This window comes from Poecilia reticulata, chromosome 4 (assembly GCF_904066995.2).
Source record: "Poecilia reticulata chromosome 4, P_reticulata-male-v2, whole genome shotgun sequence".
NCBI classification, from domain to species: Eukaryota; Metazoa; Chordata; class Actinopteri; order Cyprinodontiformes; family Poeciliidae; genus Poecilia; species Poecilia reticulata.
In genome coordinates, this window is record NC_088833.1 from 12505302 (window position 1) to 12530063 (window position 24762).

Below are 24762 nucleotides of genomic sequence, written 5' to 3' on the forward strand. Positions count from 1 at the left end.
GGAAATATATGTCAAGCATTAATAACGAGATAATGCAGACGGAGAGACAGGGATGATAATGAAATAATGAGAAACAGAGGGCAAATTGTAGCTTGTGTGTATTGGGAGGCACAAAGCCTTCTGTGTTATCTGCTGCAGATAATGAGTGAAGAAGGGGAAGCTGGTTCACATTTCCATGGTGCAGGGAAATGGCAGCCAGCTGCACTTCAGCTCTGATGTTGCCTGCTCCCCACAAATGCACACAACTGTGCTCACACATTCTGTCACTCCGATGGAAAATGCTGCATGTCGCTGTCGTTGCTCTGGATCTCACCAGTTTAACCTGACGACGAGCTTTCGCTGCAATGCCCAGGTGGCTGCGGCGGCCTGCGGGGACCTTGTTAGTGACACGCTTGCTATGCTCTTATTTCAAACCTACACTTAATATCTGGAGCACAGAAAGTACTCCCACTCATTACGTTTAATTCCAATTTTTTTGTGAGATCTCTAAAACAATTGAGACCTCTTCAGTGTTCCTTCAACTTTGGCCTTTTTAAAAGTCTTTTTAAAATTGCCTCGGAAAGAAAGAATGGTCATGCAGGAAATGTAATAACTGTGCAGTGCATTAAAATGTAATATAATGATTGAGAAGAAGACATAATCCACTTCTTTTATGAAATCTTTTCTGTTGGAACATTGGGGCATTTTTATTGCTGGCGACTAATTTAGTCTGATACAAAATATGTTTTACAGAACTGAGCACACGCTGCAGTCTTAAGCCGACAGTATGCAAGCTTACTGTGGGGCCTGATGGGTTTGTCTACTTGACTCCCCATCCTCTTATTTTTTCTCATTGTCTTCAAATTACCTCAGAGGCTTTTCTGCTATCATGACAAGAAACACAAGCCTGAAATAAGGGATGAAATGGGAATAGAATACTGATTAACTTTATAGTGGCTGCTAAGCTGATTTGCGCACGAGTGTGTGTGTGTGTGTGCGTGTGTGTGTGCAGAAAAGATGTATTCTCATTTGTGCATTTTCTTGAATTTGCATTGGAGCATGTGATAGCAAAAGCCAAAGAAATCCACACTGAAGCTCAGCCTCACACACATGTAGTCAAACACCTCCAGACAACATGCATTCATAAATGTGGAGTCTTAGAAAAAGACTGAAGCGGGGACGTTTGACCAGATGGAGCAGCCCGCTTCTTGCTGAGTGAGCTTGACGACAGCTGAATAGCTTGAGGTGCACCGAAGTGACTGACCACAAACAGACACATTATGCACATAAACTTTACACAAATACAGTGAAACAAAAATAGCTCTCGTCCATGTGTTTGTAACACGAACACATTTTGCTTTATTTCAAAAGACATTCAATCCAGCTGTATTTTAGTAGAATCGGAAAACTCTGTATCAATTGCAGTAATTGCTTATTAGCTTACTTTGTTTAAACCTGTGTTTTAAAAAGATATCGATACCAATTTCCCCCTCTCTACAATGCTGTCATCATCTACCATTCCTTCCCTCTGCCTCTCTTTTTTTTGGTCCTCTGTTCTTTTCTTGCTTTGAATCGTGACTCTCAACTCTGCCTATTCCCTTAACTGTGATTATGAGCTTTGGATTCCAGCCTGCATGCATTTCAAGACCGACAGGCGTCGCCCAAATACAGTCATCTGTTTCAGTCCAGGAAATATACAATGTATACATTTATATATGTAAAATAATATCAAAATGATAGTGATCCAAAATGTAAAATAAGGGCAAGTGAAAGTGTTGTGCGTCACACTCCTGGTGAGTAACTAGAAAAATAAAAAAGCTGTGGGAAAAAATAAAAAAATAAATAAATGGGCTTCCATTTGAATGAAAGCCAGCGCTGTGTCAGACGCCAAGAAGATGAGCAGCTTGGTGGTACGGCAGCCTGGCTTGATTTTTTATTTTTTTTTCCTTTTCTTTTCTTTTCTTTTCCCCATCCTCCCTTTTGATTATTTTGTTTGTTGCTCCTTGATATCTCCTCATTACAGTTCTACTTCTGCCCCCTGATGTTTTGATTTTGTTCTGTTGACAAGCCCTTAAAGGCACGCTGTAGCTATGGTGTGAAGCTTCCATCTTGTACTGCACAAGTCTGAGAGGGAGCGTGTTTTCATTCCACCTTTCAAACAGGCCTCCAACTCAACATGGTGCTTCTGACCCCGACTGGTGACGCAGATATGTGTTAAACCATTTTTAAGTGTTTATCTTCAAATTGTTTAATCACAAAATTATTTTTGATAAACTGAAACCATTTATCAAAGGGCAAGCAAGAAGACAGAAGGATATGTCTTACAGATACAGGGATTAATTAGGTGTGAGGTGTTATGACAATCTTTCAGTGTGAATATTTTGTGACATTGACAGGAAAGAAATATAATAATTTATTTTACTGGAAAAATGATATAAGCTATGCGTTTTTACAGCTAAATCAATTAATGTGATTTTAATTTGCTACATAGACTTAAGAGATATCTGATCTTGTTAATTAACAGAGCTACCTTCTCCATCAGCCAGCCTGCAGTCAGGTGCTTAACATGCATGCCAGAAGGCGTCAGTGAGACGTTTGCTCACTGCATCGGACCAGAACCGAGCTGCGAGAGTTTAATGTTTCAGTATCTATTTACTCAAAGCCTTGGACAATTGCTTTTCAAATCTATCTATTCCTGTCTTTGACCAGCTTGTGGAAGTTGCATAGCTGGGGTTGTATCCTGCATAAGTAAACGCGTCCACAAATTCAGACCAATCACACAATAGTTTCACATGGAGAGGGGGGCGATACGGTTGGCAGGGGGGATGTGACAAAAAGGGGTGGACGACATGACTCCAAGAACAATCGTCATGTAACTGCGACAATAAGAACTGCTTTATGCTGTTCGGCTTGAACAAGCAGAGCCCAATAGCTTGCCAACTGTAGTTTGAATGAGTGAATGAAAGAAATCCGTATTTTGAAAATAGAAATAATAAATGTTACCTGAAGGAAAAGTAGGTATCGCAAAAATAAAAACCGTCAATATTAGTTTGAGAAAAGGGTAGAAAAAAGTGATGTGTTAAATCCTATCCCTGCTTAACTCATCCAATATAAACAGTTAATATCAAAACTATATTAACTGTTTCGATTCTGTAATGTCTACAGAATCAAAACAGTGTGACTTTAGGAGTGATGGGTGGAGCTACTTTAGTTTCCACACCATGACTGTCCCTGTTTATTCAAATAAAAATGTTTCCAGACAGCTGGTCTTTCCTGTAAGCAAGAGAAATAAGTAGCCTTTCCTTCAGCCAGCTGACCACTAGTGGACAGAAACAGATGGAGAATGGGGCAGTTTTGTAGGCTCAATACGTTCAAAGAAAAAAAAAAAGATCACTCTGGCACTTTCCCTGGTCTCGTTTGGCATGCTTTTATCTGTAGAAAGGGTAGATGTTTGCTGTTTAAAACCAAACCTTTTTAAAATATAGTGTACCATGATACCAGTATTTGGCCCAGGACATACCTGAAACACCTTTTTTTTTCTTCAGCTTTTTAGCTGGATCATTTTCATCCTAAAGACTAAAATATATATTCCAAGACTTCCTAGTTATTGTTTAAGGCACTGAACACGTGTAAAATTACAATTTCTGGATGCAACTTGAAAACCAGTTAGAACTGCACAGCCTTAGGAAGTCATTGCTAAATATATCAGTTGCAATAAATATACATTTTCCTCACTCTGTCGTCACAATGCTTCTAACCCTCTGACCTTTTGATATTTTGACCTATCTGTGTCAAGTGTGCACCCTTACTGCATCGAGCTCTGGCCGACAGGTCGGCTGTATCACTGGAATCCAAGCCGTCAAGTTCTGACACCCGAAATGTAGCAGCCAACAAAATTAGTATTCAAAACGACTCTTTAAAACCAACACATAATAATTTGCAATATTTGTGATATACTGTGCAAACCTAATGCAAATGCATGCTCTCCAAACTTCAAACTTAAAGCTAAGAAGACTTTACAATTCCATAATGCCTTTATGTGTTTACACTTTTTTAAGCAAAGATTGCAAGCTTAAAAGAAGTTAAAATATAAATTCTGAATAAACAATATGAGTGACCTCTAATCTTAAAAACAGAAGTGAATTTAAATTCAAGAAAACTAGATGTGAACTTAAAAAAAAAATTGAGCTATGTCTTGAGACCCTGTGGTACAGGGCCTTTAAATCTCTCATTCAGAGGTTTGAAGACGATTTTGTTTGTTGCCTGTGTAGTTCAACTCACTGAAAATGAGAGGATTCTGGTTTAAGCTGTGAGATTTAAGGACAACAGAAGTTACACTGCCCAAACATCACTGCCAAAGTTCTCCTGAGCGCAATGTTCAGTGCCAACACATAGGCACACAATGCAGTCTCTGTCATCCAAGCTTACCCCAAGACCATCGCGTGTCAGTCTCTCACACATGCAGTCTTTCTCTAAAAACTGTTTATTGTTCTGCAGGTCACCGGCACTGGATTCACAATTTTGTCTTTGCCCCGTACAAAAGATCCATTTGTTTCTGCAACCTCCTGTTTCAGACTGTAGTACCACTCACATCCATCACCTAGCTTTATTATCCGTCACCCAGACCAATGTTTCCCCAACCCTGGTTCTGAAGGCACACTGCCCTGCATGTTTTAGAGATTTGCTTGCTTTAGCGCAGCTGATTTCAGTTGATGGTTGATAAACAGGTATTTATTGAACTGCAATCATTTGAATCAAGCATGTTAAAGCAGGGAAATGTCTAAATCTTGCAGGGCAGTGTGTCTTTGGGACCAGGGTTGGGAAACACTAACCTGGTTGTGTGTTCTTTTAGAGTTTCTGCATTTCAAAATTTGCAGATACTGTAATGTGAAAAAGGATTTGCTTCCTTATAGATTCCTTCAAATTTTCTTTTTTTTTCTTTTTCTGTAGCTTCCACAGCAACAGACTAATATTTCCAGTTAGTGGAGCTTGATGGGGATTCTTTTATTTCGTTTGTTAAATTAAATCATTACTTGAAAACTGCCTTTGGATTTGCTGCCTTTGTGTGATATTAAAATGGGTCTCATCAGAAATGCACGTATGCTTCGCTAAGTATTACAATTGATTTTTTTGAAAGGTAAAGCCAGATGTTATTGCTGTCTTTCCTCACCTCTCTCAGCATAGCACTCAACAGACCAGTACACTGCATAGGAGTGCACAGTGGTAAAATGACAAACACGGAGAGAAAATAAAAAACAGCAGGACAGAGAAGGGTTTTTTTATGCATTAGTTGCAGAACTGAAAAGCTCCCCACTCAGTCTACCACTAGTTAAATTGAGTGTGGGCACTGCAGGCAGAGAAACAAACAAACCCAGCAACCACCATCCACCGCTTAACGACAGGGAGCCGTTTTCATCTTTTCTGAATTCTGAAGAATAAATTTACCTTTGTGCTTTGCAGTCCTGCAAAACTACTTTATATGCATGCAATAGCATAAGTGTAACTCCGAAGCAAACCTAGATATGGTGGAAAACAACTTGAATGCACCCTAGTTAAATCGGGCAGAGACTGATGGCCAGCTAAAGATGCCCCGCTGTGAAGGAATGTTATGAGTAAAAATAATAAAAAAAAAATAAAAGAAAAAAGATTCTAAAGAGGTTTACCATCTGCCCGACCCCTCACCTTTGACCTGAACACACTGCTAACCCTCCTCCCCCATTTCTCTCTGAGCTAGTGTGATATTCATTCTCAAGTCAACAGCACACAAGGACAGGGTGCAGTGGGTGTTAGGAGGGTTGATCATGGTGGGGAGGTCATTTGTGGGAGTAAAAGGGTCAAAGGGTGGAGGGTATGGAAGGAGTGACAGCTGACTTTGTAAACATACTGCACAGGCTGTGTGAATTTTCAAAGGAGGTGTAGCTGCCTGTTTGGAAGCAGCATGTGGTCACTGTATGCAACTCTTGTGAGAACGAATTTCTTGGAACCTAGTTGCATTATCTTCGGTGCTTGTCTTCTGGGTTTTGCCCACATGCATGCCAGTCTCCCACAATAACCCTCTGTCTGTTGCAAACAAACAAACTCTTTCTCTGGCCATCGTGGGGAAATTCATGACAAGGCCGCAGTGTTTCAAAAAGCAGCTGTAGAGGGACACATTAATATGGATCTTGCAACATTTTAACCTTCAAATTGAATTTCTCCCTCCACTCACCCGTCTTCTACCAGCCAGTAAGCAAAACCCAGGTCACATAAGGTGGCCTGGGCTGCAGTGTGTCCATGCAGTGAAAGCGAGACTTTTTTTTAACGCTTGGCTGTGGGATACCTATCTAGAAAAAGATCTGGTAAGTTTTAGCTGAAAATGGTTTATTGTCTGGTCGCCAAAAATACTGTAACTGAAACCTGCCTGTGGGTGTTTCTTTTGTGGTATATTTCAGTTCATGGTTAAATTTTTTTATAATCTGTAACATAAACATGAGGTCACTGTACATGGTAACTTGCTGATCTATTTTTGCTTCTTTGCTTGCTTTCGGTTAAGTATACAGGTCTGTTTATAGAGTTTTCTTTTTTTGGCTCTTAGGTTGTCTGCTGTGAACTGAATTCCAGCACATAAGTATTTCGTTACACGTCTGTAAAAGTGTCACTTTTGGTGCTACATGTTTCTTAATCTTTTATAAAATGGTTGTAAAAAGCAGTGGTTTTCCACAGACTGTAATGGTGATGTTGGTGGTGGAACAGCAATGTACTCGCTGACAGGGTTGAAAGATAGACTGTGCTTTACGCCATCCATTTGTCTCTGGTGTATCTTGGTGCAGTCTGGCTGTCTGACTGATTGAGGTATTGACACACCCCAAACCTCCAGTCTCAAACAGCCATCTAAATTTGTGTTGTGCAACCCTCACTGCTTGTGGTTGCATGTTTATCTTCCATCTTGGAAAGGCAACCGTATAATTAACTGCAGTCGGATTTCCACAAAATCTTAAAATTTTTGAAAGGGTCCTTTTGCATATTTGACCTAGTGTTCAGTCTCTTGTTTTTCTTTCCTTCTAGATGATGTGGACTGTGCTAGCCTGGCGATTAATTATAAAAATCCATTGAAATATTCCAAGTTTTCATTGTTATGAATCCCATTTTTCATTCTCAGTAAATAAGTGGGTAGTGGCGCACTGGGTAGTGCTGCTGGAAATTGACTTTGTCTAATCATATGTATAAAGATTTATCTTAAGTCAGCCTATTGGATTGAAGTTACTGCTATTTAGCCTGTTGATAGGATTTGGCCCAGTTTTATAAGCAAATTACTAGGATTAACTTCATTTTCAATTTATTCCCTTAATAAGGGATCCTGAAAGAGATGACCACATTTAATGAAGAGAGTGGTCTTTTTTTAATCAACTGAACCAGAAAGGATCTTGTGTATGTGTGTGTGTATGTGCTATATGTCGGTTTTACCATGTCTTTGCATAAGAAGGTGCAAGTTTTTTTGTTGCTCCTGAAACCTTAACACGTATTGTTGAGACACTACAAGAAATTTTTGGTCATTTTTCTCGCTTCTATTTGTCACTGTAGATTAACTTAAATCCAGGTTTGATTAGACTATGTTTGTTATTTGTTGTGTGCTTTAGAAAAAAGAAGGAAAGTCATACATCTCAACTGTGTTTGAAGCTCTATTTATTGTAAGACAGGAAAGTTTAGGTTGGAAATTATTGGATTCAGTCCATAGTCCTTTAATATGATAACCTAACATTTTCTTTTTGCACTGTTAAATTATGCATTAGATGATAACTTCCGTGTAATGCAGCCTATAACACAAGTTGCTATGTATTCTATTTATTCTCTGTGTTTACAAATTATACTGTGCATTTCCTTGTCTGTCGTTGTGTTACTGTTAATGTTTTACTAAGAATTCTTAATACAGTCACACCAACAATTTAGAAGAAGTGGCAGATTCCTTGTACAGATTCAGTTGAGACGGAAGTTATTGTCACACACATTGCTAGATCATAAGCATCCAAAACTGGAATGTTATATATATATATATATATATATATATATATATATATATATATATATATATATATATATATATGGTAATGGCGAACCAACCGGACATTGTGGTGGTGGATAAAGAACAGAGGAAAGCCGTTGTGGTGGATGTAGCAATACCAAGTGATTACAACATCAGGAAAAAGGAGCATGAGAAATTGGAGAAGTACCAGGGCCTCAGGGAGGAACTGGAAAAGACCTGGAAGGTGAAGACCACAGTGGTGCCTGTGGTAATCGGGGCCCTCGGGGCAGTCACCCCCAAACTGGAGCAGTGGCTACAACAGATCCCAGGAACAACATCAGACATCTCAGTCCAGAAATGTGCAGTTCTAGGCACAGCCAAGATACTGCGCAGAACCCTCAAGCTCCCAGGCCTCTGGTAGAGGACCCGAGCTCAGAGGATGAAACAGACCACCCGAGGAGGGTGAGAAGGGAATTTTTATATATATATATATATATATATATATATATATATATATATATATATATATATATATATATATGTGTGTTATTTGATTGTTAGGAAAGTGTCCCAAAAAAAAATCTTTTTTTTGGGTGGAGAGAGTAATTTCCAACAGAGACATCTTGGAGGGTGAAGGATAATCTATATTTATGTACAAAGAAATAAGTCACTTTTCTGCTTCAAATCTGTGGTCAGTCTGTAATGAATACTAAACTTAAATCAGAGGCATTTAGGTGTCATTCTGAATGGAAAGAGAAATGTGCATTATTAAAGCTTTAATTATACACATTCCTTCTTAGGTGTGAATTTTGATAAAAAGCGAGCAATCATTCTGTGTAGGTGTCAGCTTCTAAATAGTGTACATATCTCATTTTAGAAATGAAACTTTCTTAAACCCCACTGCAAATGTTACAGCTTAGCTGGCCAAATGCAGCATTGGTCTTTGAGGATATGTTCTGAATACCCAGCCCTGCCAGGCTCTCCCTCCGCTGCCTCCTACTTGATCACTTAGAATAATTTCATCCCAATGCTCCCGTTCCCATCCCCATCACATTTTCAGAATGACGAGGAAGCGTGCTTCCCCATCTGTCCCGATCGCCCTTCAAAAACTTTTCTCCCCCTCCTGTGGTACAATTTAAAGGGCATTCAAGCTGCTGGCCAGACGGTGCAATGCTTGTCTGACTCTGTCGGCATCCAGCCAAAAACTGATGTCACCCCCTTCAGCCCCTCCCTCATCTAGGTTTTAAACACACCATAGTCTTTCTTAAACAGCTGCCCCTTTTTATCCAGCTCCGTCCCACACCCCTCACATCACCTCCTTCTCCAGCTCCCAACTGTGACCTGTTCTTTGTCCTATAAATAAATGCGGCAATGTGTTAAAAAACAAAATTCTTTAGTGGTCTAAAAAAAATTTGAGGTCTTCTAAATACACCTCTTTCCTTAATTTTTTTCATAGCTGTCATAGACCACCTCACTCTTTATAATTGCTGGTGGTCACGACGACACTGCACCAAAAGCAAAAAATATAATTTAATGTGTGCATGTATGACAATTTTTTGAGTCACTGTACAGCATGGTTACACAGGCGCCAGATAGCATTTCACCCCGCAGTGGCAAATAAAATGGCTGTGCAATAAAGTCCACATGTTGGTGGTCAGCCTGACCCCCCACAAAACTCCCACCTGCCAATCCGTTCGTCTCTGCTGCACTGCCCCAACTCTTGCTGCTGTGCACTCAACCTCAGCAGAGGTGGATTTCAGCTAAAAGCCTCACAGTCTTTGGTGTTTATTGGAATGACAGTGCTGCCTCATAATGTTCAGAGTAAACCCATTTCCTGCCGATCGAACTCAAAGTAACACCTGAGAGAGAAAACAAGAAGGGCAAAGATTCACCAGGCTTGTGGTAATATGGCCTCAAATCATTTTTTAAACCTCCAAATCCTTTTGGAAGTTGTGAAACACAATGTTTTCCTTGTTTGTTCATTTGTTTCTTAGTTCACAAATTGCTATGAGGATTATCAAAACATTTAGTAGTGGAATAAAGCTAATGATTTTAGGCTATAAAAAGAACAAAATGTTCTTTAGATCAATGAAAAAGGTTGTGGATGTCCCAGAGGGACAGCAGATGGCAGATACAAGGTGCATTGGATGTGCCAAGCATTATTTGTTGGTTTGGGAGAATTGAACAGTTGAGGACAAAAGCCCCTGGGAAAGAACACCAAGGAGGGGTTGCCAGGGCAGGGCAATGTGCAATCTCTTAATGAAGCCAAAGCAGTGTTGTATGCCCATCCAATGCAGACAGCGGTCTGTCTTTGAAAAAACAAAACAAAAAAAACTCAAAACATTTTGACAGCGTTTGTAGACATTTCCATGTATCAATATTCCACAAGTCTGAATGGTTTTTAAGTAGACATAAGAAGACATAACCCTGAGATTACCTAATGTATACACATTTCCAAATCCAGTAGCTTCTACAAGACGCATATTTTAAATGATCAGACGAATAAACAGAGCAACTTTACTGTACTCTGTTGAGCCTTCCTGTTACTTGACAGATGTCTTGCTCTTTTGCAGTTTGAACATGTCAAAAACACAGTTACTGACTTGTTACATCTGTGCTTCCTCTGATTTCATTAACACTGAAAATAGCAAACATTTACATTTTCTTCCTGCAGTAATAACCTCCACCCACAAGAGTGTTGTTAGCCAGACCTGACAGAACTTACGCTAACTTATGCTAAAAGACTGGAAAAAATAGGATTTTCTGTGTTTTAAAATCTGACTGTTACCAAATAAGCGAGTATGTTATTTAAGTTGATGTTATGCTCTTGCTCTAGGTCGTGTCAGACAAAGACCTGTTGCATAAAATGTTGAAAGTGCAGAAAACGTAATGTTTCATATATTTTCCTATAATGAAGCTTTCTTCTCCAGTGAACCATCCCAAAGAGGCTGTTAATGACATCTGCATCATATTACGAAATGGATCGCAGAACAGTGTAGCTGGGACAGGGAAAATACATTGGATCATTTACATAATAGTCTTGCAGTTCCATGCAAATTCATGGGAAACATCTACATTGCAAGTATATAAGTATGAATGAGTGTGAGAGAGAAGAGGTCAGAACAAGAGAATGGAAAGACTATGATCAGGGCAAAGTATAGAGACAAACATCACTACAGTTTTCTGTACATGGGTAACAATCTAATGCAGTTGTAAGGAAGGTGTTGATGGTGAAGATGTGTGGTCGGCTTCATTACTTATTAATAACTCTTAGAATCAGTGCTATTAATAATTTAGCATAGTGAAAATCAAATAGTTGTCATAGACTAGGGTTACCGCTGTGTGCTTCTGCTTCTGCTGTTGTTCTTCTTTGACTTTGACAGAGATGCCCAAACAAATACATGAAACAACATAGCTTGCACTAAACGTATACCGCAGCACACATCCTTTTTACATTTTCCCGTTGCACGTTCTGTTGAAGGGAAGGGTAAGTTGATGAAAGGCTGTAAACTAGTTGTGGTAAAAGCTCTATGACTCAGGGCTGACGCATAAAAAAACATCATCTAATGTGAAAGACTGCAGAGTCTGAGAAAGTAGCTAAAGGCTAAGCATAAATAGCAGATGGAGTTTTAGAGTGGCAATAAAAAAAGTAGCATTTGCTTGAAAATTAGACTTTTTTTATCTTGAAACAAACAACAGTTCCAGCACTTAAAACAATACAGAGAGAAAATATTAGTCTTTTTGTGAAATATCTCAGTTAGACCAAGGTGTTGTTTGATAATGTGAGGGGCAGAGCTGCATTAGTATGGGGTTCAGTCAGCTGAAAAAAACCTTGGCACAGTCTCTGTCATGTCATTAAAAAGACTTTAAGCCATAGGAACAGAAATGATGAAAAATGTTGCAGAATCTAAATCTGTAACTTTGAAATATTTGATATACCTATACATGTCGTCTAAGGAAGGCTGTTGGCTTTTTATTCTTCTCTTAAAACTTTGGAGGAAAACTTTGTAGTGTCTATTTTGGCTAATGTATTGAAATAAACAAAATTAGCAAAATGTATGATTTACGAAGAGTTAAGTATTGTGCAATGCGTTGACCCTTCTTATTCAAATTTCCTCATAATATGGAACTGATGTCTGTCTATAGATCATTACAAACTTCCTAGAAAAAAAGCCATGGGAATAGAAATTATTTTCACAGGTGTCCACGGAAATTTCACCCACATGGCATTTATTGTGCAAACCAGAGCTTTCAGTGGAAAAACAAAAGTTTCAGGTCCTTTTAATGCCATACAAATATGAGACAAAAATATGGATTATATTTTTATATAGACCTGTTTATTGATTTATAGATTAATAGTTTTACTGGGCAGAAATTACAAAGAACAAATCTGGTTCTTAATCAAATCCTAATGAGTCAAATTGAAAGTGTCATGGAGTCATCAGCCTCATGACATTAACACTGACATAAAAAATAATATTGAAGAAATAAATATATCAAATTTAATTAAAAACATAAGTAATAAGTTCTTTACTGTTATGGTCTGTAAGATATATTTACTCTCAGTATTAGATGTGGTCTCAACAAACCCATGTTTGCCATTCTGTCCTCTGTATTAATTATTGCTCGAAAGGTCTTGCCATACAAGTTTATTCCTCTGTATTTACTTTAGTTTCTTAGTTTATTCTTGCATTTTGTTCATTTCCATTTAGTTTCATTTGATTAGTATTATCCTCTCTTGGTTTATTGCTATGTCCACTTTAGTTTCTTTCCTGTTGATAGATTTATTTTATCGTTAATTGACCATCAGTAATCTTCACTCATCACCTGCTGCGCCGCCTAATTGTCATGTGTTTCACATCATGTGTTGATTTTTAACTGTTCAGCATCAGATTCGCTGTTTTTATGCCATAATTCACATCTAGTTTGTCGCTCCGTTTTATGTCCAGCTTCTCCTGTTTCAGAGTTTTGCGCAATGTGCGCTTCGTTTTTTGTTTTTTTTAACCCCCTAAGGTGCGCAGCGTTCGGGAAATGTATCAATGGGGAAAAGGCAGACTGACATAAACCTTTTAAAATAATGGAAACAATTTCAGTATTCTGATTATTGAAATTTAAAAGTGCTGTGGTACCGTTGTTCTATCACACCCGTTTCATACCGGACCACTTACAGCCCCGGTGTTAACGCTATAAAATGAACGCTCTCTATCGTGGTAACACCAATGGAGGGATTTCTTTATTTAAATGGGTTCATTTTTCAGAGGGATACAAAGTGAGGGTATCGTGATTTTAGTAATTACATGTTTATAAGAGCGATTTTTTGTTGTCCTTCCATGGAAGCGGGCAGCTTTCAAATGGAAATAAAACACTTTTAATATAAGTTGCTGCTTTGACATGATCACAGAATTGCTAAAACATATGTACAAAAATACCAGACAAAGTCAATCACAGCAACGTCATCAGCCGGTGTAACACTGAACTGATGCGGTGAAGCTACCAGTAGCAGGAGAACGAAGCTGCGCCAAGAAGCTACAAACACTGAATAGAAGGAGAGCTATAGTTGCAGCCAAGCATGTTTTAATGTTACACAATATAGTTTTACCAAGTTGCTCAAAGTCTAAACTGGTATTGTTGTGCATATAAGGTGAAAAGTTTACCTTCTACCAAACGCCCCCCAAAGGCATCCCAGCGCCCCCCTTTTGTAAAAATTTCTGCCAGCGCCCCCTGCCGTCCTTTGAACGTCCCCTGGGGGGCGGTACCGCCCACGTTGAGAACCGCTATCCTAGAACCTAATTTTAGTAGCACAGCTGTTATATCCTAAAATCTATACATTCATTAAAAATGTACACACTTATTACAGAGTCTAAACAGTTTTGCACTAGTTGAAAAATTGTAAATGTTATTTTTTTAAATGCAAACATCACATAGTTAGGTTTAATCATCACACTAAGTAGAACTGTGCTCTTTTTGACCTTGTGTGAGAAGTGAAACTTCTTCTATTCTCATAAAAGGAATTTTTAATGCAGCTCCTCTGGTGAATAACATTTCTTTAGTATAAATGCCTTCACATTTTTTCTGTGTGTGTTTCTAACAATCTAATTTTTGCACAGTAAGGTGTGCCTGGATGGATGGAAAAATGTGATTATTTCTGGTTACAATTTTTTTTCCTGTCACGTATGTGTTAAATGCACTGAACTCGCATAGTGGCGTGTGTTGTGGATGAGTTTTATATCTACTGCTTCTGCACTCATTTCATGCTTATAGTCCAAATTCCCCATCTCCACTTTCCTCTTTCGTCTTTCTCAATCTCTGTAATCAAATGCATTAGTATCAATATTACATGAGGAAACGAGTTGAATTTAAAGATTGACCATGTCAAAGTGAGAGTCCCTGATAGCCGGTGACTGCCATCACCATCACTGAAAATTGTGGCGGTAATTACTGAAGCCTTGCATGGGGTTAATATCTAGAGTGGAAGACATTTTTCACAGGGACTAAAAGCTTGATATGTGAAATATATTCATGGGCAATCAATCTAAACTTTAAAAATGCATTTGGTCACATTAATCTACAGCCGAAGAGTGCTTTCTCCTTATTCATTTCATACTTGATTAATCTCCATTTGTTTAACTCATTTTGTATGTTGAATGTGGTAAAACAAATTTAGCATTTTAATATTTTAGGCTGAGGAATGTTTCCAACCTATGTGTGTCTCAGTGATTAGCCTTTGTAGCTGCACTTTGATGGATTTATGCATAGAAAATGGTATACATTTCTTAAAACTCCATCTAGCCTTAAATTTTTTTTCATGATAAAGACTGAAAGTTATATTAAAGTTGTCGCTGGTTTATTCATTTAGTTGTTTCCATTTTCAAGTTTCGCTGAGATTGCATGTGAAACATTCACTGTTTTCTGCCACAACAAAGCAACCTATTCCTGTTGTCATCGTTCAAGTTGTCATCTAAGTGGTGTTAAAATCAGTAGAAGTTGATCATTATCTGTTTTCTTGAGATAAATGCGGAAGCAGCTTAGGGTTTATCAATCGACCAGGCTCTTGGCTTTCATTGACAGAATGCTAATCACTCACAGTGCACTACAACTTTCAACAGAAACTAGGAAGCTAAGGTTCCATAACTCTACTGGTTTCCTGTCAGTACAGTGTTGATATTTAAGATTTTATTTTGGGGTTTTAAGGTTCTTAATGTTCTAACCCTGTCTTAGCTGATCTTTTCGCCATGAACTTCCAGCCATAGAGCATGAAATTCAGACGAGAAGCAGCTTGTAGATGTTCCAAGATCAAAATGAAAAAGTAGAGGTGATCACATTGGTATTTATGGAAGAGTCTATCCTTAAATAATGTCTGCTCATAGCTTGGAGATTTCAGGACTCATTGTTACATTGTGGGTTTCAGTTCTGGTGGAGCCCGACTTCTCAGTTCATATACATTTTATGTTTATTTTTATTATAACACTTTTATGGAATTTTATTTCTATCTATTTTATTTTTTTATGAAAAAATTTACTTCATTGCTCTATTCATTCTTTTTTTTATGTCTGACTTCATGGTTTTGTAAAGCAGTGCTTTTGGTTGTTTAACTGTTACCGTGCAGCTCTTTGGTGTAAAGTTTGTTGGTTTAAAATGAAACATTCTAAGAATTTACACATCCTAAGAATTTACACTGAAATTCCAGGGTTGGGCAACAAACGAATAACACTATATATTGTGATAGACAGTAATCAATATCATTAGAGAATACATCTGATAGAATGTTATAATGCATTTCACTGAACTCTCATACAGAACCACACAATGTTCTGGGAGACGTAGGCAGAGGAAAGGCTTTAGCCTCTCGCCCTCTTACGGCCTGCTAAACAAGGTTAGTTTCATCAACTAACTCACTTCCTCAGTGGTTAGCTATCAACAACCTGTTGAGTAACTTGCATGGAAGCAGTTTCAGGTTTTACCACTGTTTCTCACACCTGCTTAAGAATAAAATAATCAACTGAATTGAGTAAAATGGGAAAATGAGTAGAACTGGAGATAAAACTGCGAATAAAGCAGGAAGTCACATCACCAGTTTGGCAGTATGTCAGATAATTAAAACGGAAAACTAATAAAAAATTATTGATGTTCACTGACATTAAAGTCGTATCATGATACACTTTTTAGCCACATCCTCGAGCCTTATGAAATACGTATTCATTAAAGCTACAAGACATTAGCACATCTTGCAATAACGATAACGTTGTATGTTGCGGTGTCGATGTGATATCTACCTATTTTCTTCTCTCCTCTTTTTTTCATATGTGCTTCCATCACTCTGAGCTTTAAACTGTTTGGTTTGTTGTGAGCATCCTGCTGTGAGATTGTCTTAACTGTCTAAGCATTACATTAACATGAAAATCGCAAGTTTGTCATTCATGGAATGTATTGGTCAACAATCATTGCATTCCAAACACGTCTTTGCCATTTGAATGTCGCAAATACTGATATTACTTATTCAGCATATATTGTGCAGTCCTACTAAAGATTATAAAAAAACATGTCTGTATATGATAAGACATATATGTAAATATTAATACAAAATATAACCATGTTTTCCTTTTAATCCTGAAAATTATTAGTCATACTTAGCATTGACTAAATAAAATGTAAGTTTCACTTTGCTTTTGATGGCTTTTGTGTTGGAAAATGGCATAATATTTGTCTAGGCATTGATCGTTTCCAAACTGTCTCCAAACTCTGGCTTCTATTTACATTTCAGAAAAAGAAGGCGTCTTGAAGCATTGTATGCTCCAAGAAGGTTTAAACTACAGCCCACACATGGCTTTAGGTTATGCACAGGAGAGGCTGCTAAACAACAATAGTTCTTATAATTGTGTTGCACCGTTTATATAGCAACCACAGGTGAGGATGGCCATGCCCTGAGGGGGAAGCTATAAATCATAACCTTGGCATCTTGTGAGCAAAGATGTAGTAATTCCCTACAGGCATGCACAATTCCCTCTACCTACAGCAGTGTTTACAGGCAGAACAATAGGGGCATCATTCGTAAGACCCTTAGACAATTTGATACTCCTGTATTCTCCTTATGAAAGTTTCAGTGTTGTCCTCCAATGACATCACCTGCTCCCCAGGCCAAGAAAAAGAAAAGCAGCGCACACAAAAGAGCCCACACATGTTGGTCGTGTGTGTAGCATTGTATTGAAAGATGAGCAGAGCTTCTGAATAACACCCACTCCTTGTTGTCATGATTTTGCCTTAAAAGATCTATTGTTGTTATTCTCTTTTTTCCCCCCCAGAATTTGTGGTTTTGTAAGTGCACCCAAGTCATGTGTTCTCAAATTGCTCCGTTTAAATTGCATATGTGAAAAGAGGGTGCTCAGAGGTGAATAGAGTTTTTTCGCAGTATATGTTGGTGGGTTTTATCTTCAGTGTGCCTGTAGCTGCATGTGTCTGCTGTGTTTTTGTGCCATGTAAAGACAGCGTGGGTAAGAAGTTTTGAAGGAGGACAGGACACTTTCATGCTGGCTTTCTAGGGTATTTGGTTGCACTGTAATTGGGTGTGGTTTTCTGCCACTTTGAAGAACACAATCAAAAACAAAGCTGCAATGATCTAAAGGTGTTAGAAACTTGACACCTCTGAGAAATAATCAGTATATTGTTTTACAATGTAAAAATCTGATGCTGTACTGTCATATTTAGTAAATTAAAATATACATTCCCATGAGACTTTTTTTTTCAGATTTTTTTCAAAAACTTATTTTTGAAAAAGCAAAAAAAACAAAAACAACCTTAACATCCGTTTCAAGTACTCCACACGTTAGCATTTGTTTTGTTTGTCTAATATAATATTCTTGTTTTAAATGTGCCATTTTAAACGTGTAAATATGCTCTGTGTAGTTCATCGAAATAATTTGTTTCACTTAGTGAATTGAAGTACTGCGATAAATGAACTATTCAATAATATTTTTTGCCTTTTTGTTTTCCCCATACAGCACATTTGACAGTATCTGTAGCTTATAACAGATATGTCCCCAAACTCAATGTATTCATTTATAATTAAAGGGTTTGTATAACCGATCGGTTGCTCTGTGCTGTGTCAGCCATACCAATGAGAGAACTCGACTGTGGTGGGGTTTGACCCTAATTCTCATTTGTATTGAGGGATTTACAGCATTTTGACCAAAGCGGAAAGACCTTGCCTGGAATATCATCAGATGCTTGTGTAATTGGATAAGCACATGCTGACAGGATCAGGTGATTAAAGTGGTGAAAAAGACAGGACAGTGATTGCCCTGCTGATAAAAAGATATGAGGAGATACTTGTGGGGAAATGCAAAGGTCAAAGGTTTGTGCGACGTGACACTTTTGCTTGTGGTTGTGTCACTGGCCTCTTTTGACCTAACTACCAATTATCTGTCAGCAGCATTGAAGGGTTGTGAACAGTGTTGCACATTATGTTCTGTGTGTTTATCAAAGTCACAGGCCATTTTTGGCAAGGACAAAGACGGTATTTTTAACTCTAAATTCCTCAAGCTAATAGTCTTCAGATGTTCCAGAATGATGCATATTGTACAGTAAACAACTTTAACCATTTGGTGGAAGTGCACTCGGCTTTTGAAGGTACAATAAAATAGTTCTGACATGTTTTAAAGCAATTACAGTGAAGTGATAAAACCATAATCAAAGAGTCATTGATGATTAGAGGTATAATATACTTAAAACGTAAATTCAAGCACCGATAATTACTAGGTCCTGAATCATTTACTGAACTTAATGGTAGGGTATGTTTGACTAATTTTGTCACGGCCTTAAGTTAGAATTTATTAGCATCTTTTCAAAATGAGACCATAAAACAAAGTGCAGCAATTTGTTTCTGGAGTATTTCTAACAATGGTGACTATTAAAAACAGTTTATTCTCATAAAGTGTTCCCTTAAAGGTTGTTGGTAATGCATGTACATTTGGTTTTGAAAGAAATGTTTCTCTCTCTTTCTAGAGTGCCAAGCAGTTTTACGTGAAGACCCCGACCATCACTGCTCGGTCGGGGCCTCGGCTCCCTGGCCAGGTCATCGATTCGTCCCATCCTGCCCCTCCCAGCCCCCTCTTCCCTACCGTAGTCGCTGCCAAGATGGCCACTAGTGGTGCTCCTTGTCTGTCCTTGCCACTGTTACTTCATGTGGCCACTCTGCTGCTATCACTGCTGCTCACCTGCTCTCAAGCCTCATGTGAGTATCAGATTAAGCTATGTTACTGTTTATGACTTATGTTTTGCATGCAATACACTTTTAATACCTAAGACATAAAACATTGAGACTGAAGTAAATACTTCAGATTATCTTGTAAGATCAGCTGTGGTGAACAATAATTAAATGTCTTTTGTTATGGCCGACACTTTGACACGTTAATTACACATATATTGGCACGTTACAAATTTCTGTGCATTTAATAGCATTTTTCTTCTTTCTATACAATACTCCCAAGCCAAGTATTGTGTTTCTACTGCGCACATAAATCTGATGCACAAGCGGGATCTGCAAGCAACAGTGGTGGTTGACAAAGTAAATTTTCATGGCCCACTGGGGATTAATTTTGGCTTCAAAAAAATGATCTGATGGGACAGACGCTGGAAAAGACTTGTTTTGTGCAAGTTGTGCAGAAAGGAGTTGGTCTATCACCAAAGCTATTCAAGCATAAAATACCATCTCAATTCAAGACAGCAATCACAAACGTCCCCATTGTTAATGTCAGCATCCATTTCTAAAGAACTATTTATTTATTTATTTATTTTATTTTATTTTTTTCCAAATAAGCTGCATGAATGATCAGGGTTTCCTGAAACACTTTAACATTGATTAGGTATAATAACCCTTGACCCCAGTCTGATTGTTGAATAACCTCAAAAACAGATTAAATATAATATGTTTTGCTGAGCTCATACGTCTATTTATCAAATACTTTAGCAGTAAAAATAGTTTATGAATTGAAAATGTTGCTTTGTTTGACAATACATGATTTTCAATTGCAACATAATTAATTGCAATTAATTTCAAACCCTGCAATTAATTTGATTAAAGATTGAGTCCTACCATTAGTCTTTTTTGTTTTTCTAAATAAAGCCACATTGTGTGTATGCTTAAGGTAAGAATAGTGAACTTTTCCTATTCAGATTTGTATGGTGCAAGAGATCCACTTTCAGTTCCAAATTCAACTGCGCTTGGGTATGGCGGTGGCTGTGGCTCAATACAAAGAGTAATCATCTTGTAATCCAAAAGTTTTCTAACAAACTAAATGTGTGCACTTTTGTGAGTGTGACAGTGTAAATGTGGCTGTAGGACAAAGTGTTTTGAGTGATTGGTATGACTAGAAAAGTGTTGTATATCTTCAGTGCACTTACTATATATTTTTTTTCTGGATATGGTGAGCGGTTCAGTTTTTGTGATAATGTGACTGGAAAAAATTCTGAAGTAAAAAATTCAAATCGGAAGGAGAAAGCTGCTGCATCGGAGGGGAAAAAGCAGCAGAAACAGCCAAACTTCAAGTGCAGTGCAAAGAACTCTGCAGTGGTTAATAAACAGCAAAGGCTAGATTCCAAGATGCAGTTAAGTAGATTTTAATAGTACAGAGTTTTCTTCAGAGTTACTCGAGAACATTAAGTGCTGCATCAACCATCTGTTAACCTGTGTGAGAAAGTCAAAGCAATCTCCACCCAGTTGTTCTTTTTGTTGTCACAAAGTGTTTCAGCACTGTGTGAGCAGCCATAGTTGCACCATTAATACCCAGACTTGTGCCATATATAAGTGAAAAAAAACTTTTTAAATGCCAATAAAAACAAATGAGTGTGCAATCTAAATGTCTGCAGAATACTAAGGTAATATTGTCTGTTTCATTTACTATTTAATGTCGTTGCCCTTTTGCCTCATTTCTAGTTCACCGTTTAAAGCTTGAATTAAATCAGTTCCAAAAATGCATACGCGTTTACCTGAAGGGGTAGACTTCCAGCTTTCATAGTTCCTTTTTCCATAAAGGATAAGGCTGAGCAAGGTTGCTTTGCATTTTTATCATTTATGCATCTGGCCCGTAATGGATATACCCTCTAAGATACTTTAGTTTTGTCAATCATTTAAAATAGTATTTTCTTTAGAATCTCTGTAGGTTTTAGTGATCCTCCTTATAGCTGTTATTGGGATGTCAGTTAAGGGCAGCAGTTCAAGGACTTTGTCAGTGTTTTGACTCGGAAAAAGAAAGGAACCGCACCACATGTAAAGCTTTAAAATGTGGCCTGTATGACCAACTCATTAGTATGTTTATTGATGAACCAGTGATGAATCTGCACAGTAAATAATGACTGCGGATATTTTTGTTCTATTTTAAGCACATTTTGAAACCAGTTTATAGTTATTTATGTTGAAGGATTCATTGTCTACAGAACCTCTAATATTAGCTGCAAACTTCCATTAAAATAAAACTTGGGGCAAGTAGTTCACATTGTTAATAGGCACACTGAATTTCCTTAGTAACATGTTATGTGGAAAGGACATTAAATTGTTTCTTGGGCTACTTTGTGACATATATTATTAATACTGATAATTCTAAAGCATTAATGTCCTGCATAGTAGGAGTGTTCTAATGAAGATGTTTTTTTTTAAATGATCCGAGTAGAGTCCCTTACTAATCTGTAAACAGTTATGAGTTATGAGTCGACTTATCAATAATAAGTCATATAAAATTAAGAGTAAACACTAGGGGTGTGTCTATGCACAGATTCATACCAAAAATCTTTGCTACAGCCCTTTTTGTTCATTATGCATGTATACAAATGCAGTTTTGCTTTAAACATGTATATGGAGTGTTTATGTGCAGATCTAAGAAAGTAACCAAGTACAGAATGGACACAGGTTTATTCAAAATGTTTAAAACACCAACACTGACCATTTTCAAGCTCTATGTACTTGGTTTTCCTGGCTATGCTACTTTATTCATTGGAAAATGTCAAAATTTCAGAAATTGAAAAGATTAATTAATTCACTGCTAACCAAAGTAAATCAAAGAAACGAGCAAGAAAAAAGCTCTAAATGTTTGTTAATTTTTCTTGGTGTAAAAATAATAAAAACCTATCAAACTATGATTTTTGTGTACCGTTATAGTTGCTAGTCAAGCACTTCACCAACATGATCAGCAAAAAATAAAGTTATCTTTAGGAATGAGATATGAGATATGAGTTTGTTGAAGACGGTGTCAGTACTTGTCAAGTCAGCCTTGGAGCAAGATATAAATTTCTATTTCCATTAGCTCAGACTGGCACACAATGTCATTTTCCATTGAGAAAAATTACTAAGAGACTGTTGTATTATATAGGTATTGTTAAATATCTACTCTTAATTGCCTCAATTGGGACAAAAATATATTGATTAGAATATCCCTGTACTAACGTTTTCTCATTCATTCATTCATTCATTCATTCATTGCGCATCTCTCACTATTCACCGATTTAACCTCCCTAACTTCTCATGTTCGTAACAAGGGTGCATCAGTAGTTTCTTATCCCATTCTGTCAACTCCTGCTTGGGATTTGTTCTGCACCATTTCCCTGTTAAAATGGGCTTAGAGCAGCATTAAAGAGACAAAACGGAGATGAGGCTTCGCTAAGAAATGGAAAAAAGGTGGGGTGGTTGTTGTTGGGTTTCAATGTTTGTACATCCCACATGACTGCATGGATAAGTATATATATATATATATATATATATATATATATATATATATATATATATATATATATATATATATATATATATATATATAAAATGGGTATCAGAATTTGTGTTTGTCACTAGATGTAATTTATGTCTGTGGATGTAATTTGGGAGATAAATTGCTTTTTTAACCTTTTATGCCTCGGCTGTATTTTTCTTCATCTCAGTTTTGGCATTCAGGTTTTTCTCAAGGGTTTATGATAACATGAAGACCACCTGATTTTTTTTTTTCCATGTTCTGACAGGGATGTCTGCCTTTGATTGCCTGGTGGTTTGAGTGTCTGGTAGCATAATTGAAGCCTTTTTTTGGTTATGTGGCTCAAGGAAATCTCAAATTACAGATGAGCAGATGTCAAAAGTTTTTGATGTACTGGAGGCCACTGAGCATATTTTCATTTCCATGCAGTAACAGTTTTTGGCCTACTATTACCATCCAAAGTCCCATTTATGCTTGTCAGAAGTGTAAAAGCCTATTTTTTTAAATATTCTTTTACTATTCCTCAATCTTTTTATGCTCCAACTGTGGATAAAACTCCTGCTCATTCTGTATCATATATATATATATATATTTTTTTTTTTATTTTTATTTTTTTTTTTGTTTGTTTGTTTGTTTTTCACTCTCTTTCAGGCACTACACACTAACATAGGTCCTGGGTCCTGTCTTTATCTTACTTGGATTCACTCCACACACACAAACACACAACCCCCCACACACAGTAGAGCACTTGTCCAATTGTGTTCACTCCCACTCGGTGGAGTGAAAGGATGCCACCGTTTTGCAGAAAAGCCTGTCTGAAAGCATGATGTCATTCCTTCCCCTCACGTCCCTCCCTTCCACTTTCTCTCTCTGACTCTCTCTGCCCTCCGATCCCTTTTTATTTACGCTCATAAATCATAGTGAGAAGGAGACGCTTTTTAATCAAAAGAGAAAGAAATATGGCTCAATAAATCCTGCGTCTCCAACTATATTAATGCCTAGCTTGTGTTCAAGTCTATATTTATCTGCATGTTTGCATACATCTGTATTCAGGACCACATGTGTGTTTGTCTGCTTATGCGTGTGCGCGTGTGCAAATTCTGAAAGATACTTATGTGAACTGTCACCTCAGCTTTGTCAAGGGTTCACTGCAACATATTGATCACGGTATAAACCTTCAGTGTCAGCTGAGGTGCAATCTGATGTGTTCTTGTTGCAAGTAAAATCTCTGCTTAAATTGCAGTAATTTGATCAATGCACACACACACACATGCACACACGCACACACACCTTTGGCCACTTTTTCAGGTAGTTCTTGGTTGGGCCTCCTGTTGCCTTCAGAACTTCCTTAATTTTTCATGACGTACTTTTAGCAAGAGGTCAGAAACGTATCTGTGAGATTTTGATCCATATTAAAATGACAGCTTCCCACAACGACTGCAGATCAGTCATCTGGCCATCCTAATGCTACTCTAATGGATTGAAATCTAATTTAAGAAACTAGGTTGAAATTATTTGAGCATTGTGACATGGTGCAGCATTTTCCTTTTAGCGCAGTATTGAGAAGATGGGACAACTGTTGCTATACAGCAATAAAACTCATGTAGGCTGCAGCATTTAAACAATGCCTCAATTGATTGCAATAAACCCAAAGGGTGCCAAGAAAATATGTCTCATGCCATTAAACCAGGCTCAGACTGGTTGGGAGATGCTTTCATTGTGTGTGCACCAGTTTCTGACCCCAACATCTGAATATCACAGCTGATATCATTGATCAAACCACGCAATGTTTTTCCAACTTTAAAATTTTAATGTACCTTAGTCTGAGTTTTATAATCTTAGCTGACTGGAGTGGTGTGGTCTTCTGCTTATTTACTTCTAACCTGGGATTTCCACAGTAGATTTTTGACAACACACACCTGCCACTCATTATCCGTAAATCTGACCACCTTGCCACACTCAAAGTCACCTAAATGTCCTTTCTTCATACCACTTGCATCTAAATGTTATGTTGCTGCAGTGTATATGGCCTATTTGGGAGTTTGTGAATCAGCT

General features: G+C 37.6%; 1 protein-coding gene across 15 annotated transcripts in view; it reads left to right on the forward strand.

Annotated features, from left to right (window-relative positions):
* The window catches only part of ptprsa (protein tyrosine phosphatase receptor type Sa), a 244556-nt gene that overhangs the window by 91250 nt on the left and 128544 nt on the right, over positions 1-24762 (forward strand). For 14 of the 15 annotated variants that reach the window (XM_008406777.3, XM_081606230.1, XM_081606231.1 and 11 more), the window contains one exon: positions 18977-19205. In XM_008406777.3, coding sequence (XP_008404999.2) covers positions 19109-19205 — 97 coding nt within the window. In that variant the 5' untranslated portion in view covers positions 18977-19108. Of the gene's footprint in view, positions 1-6195; positions 6318-18976; positions 19206-24762 lie in introns of those variants that run through there. The other variant, XM_081606229.1, reaches the window with a different exon arrangement.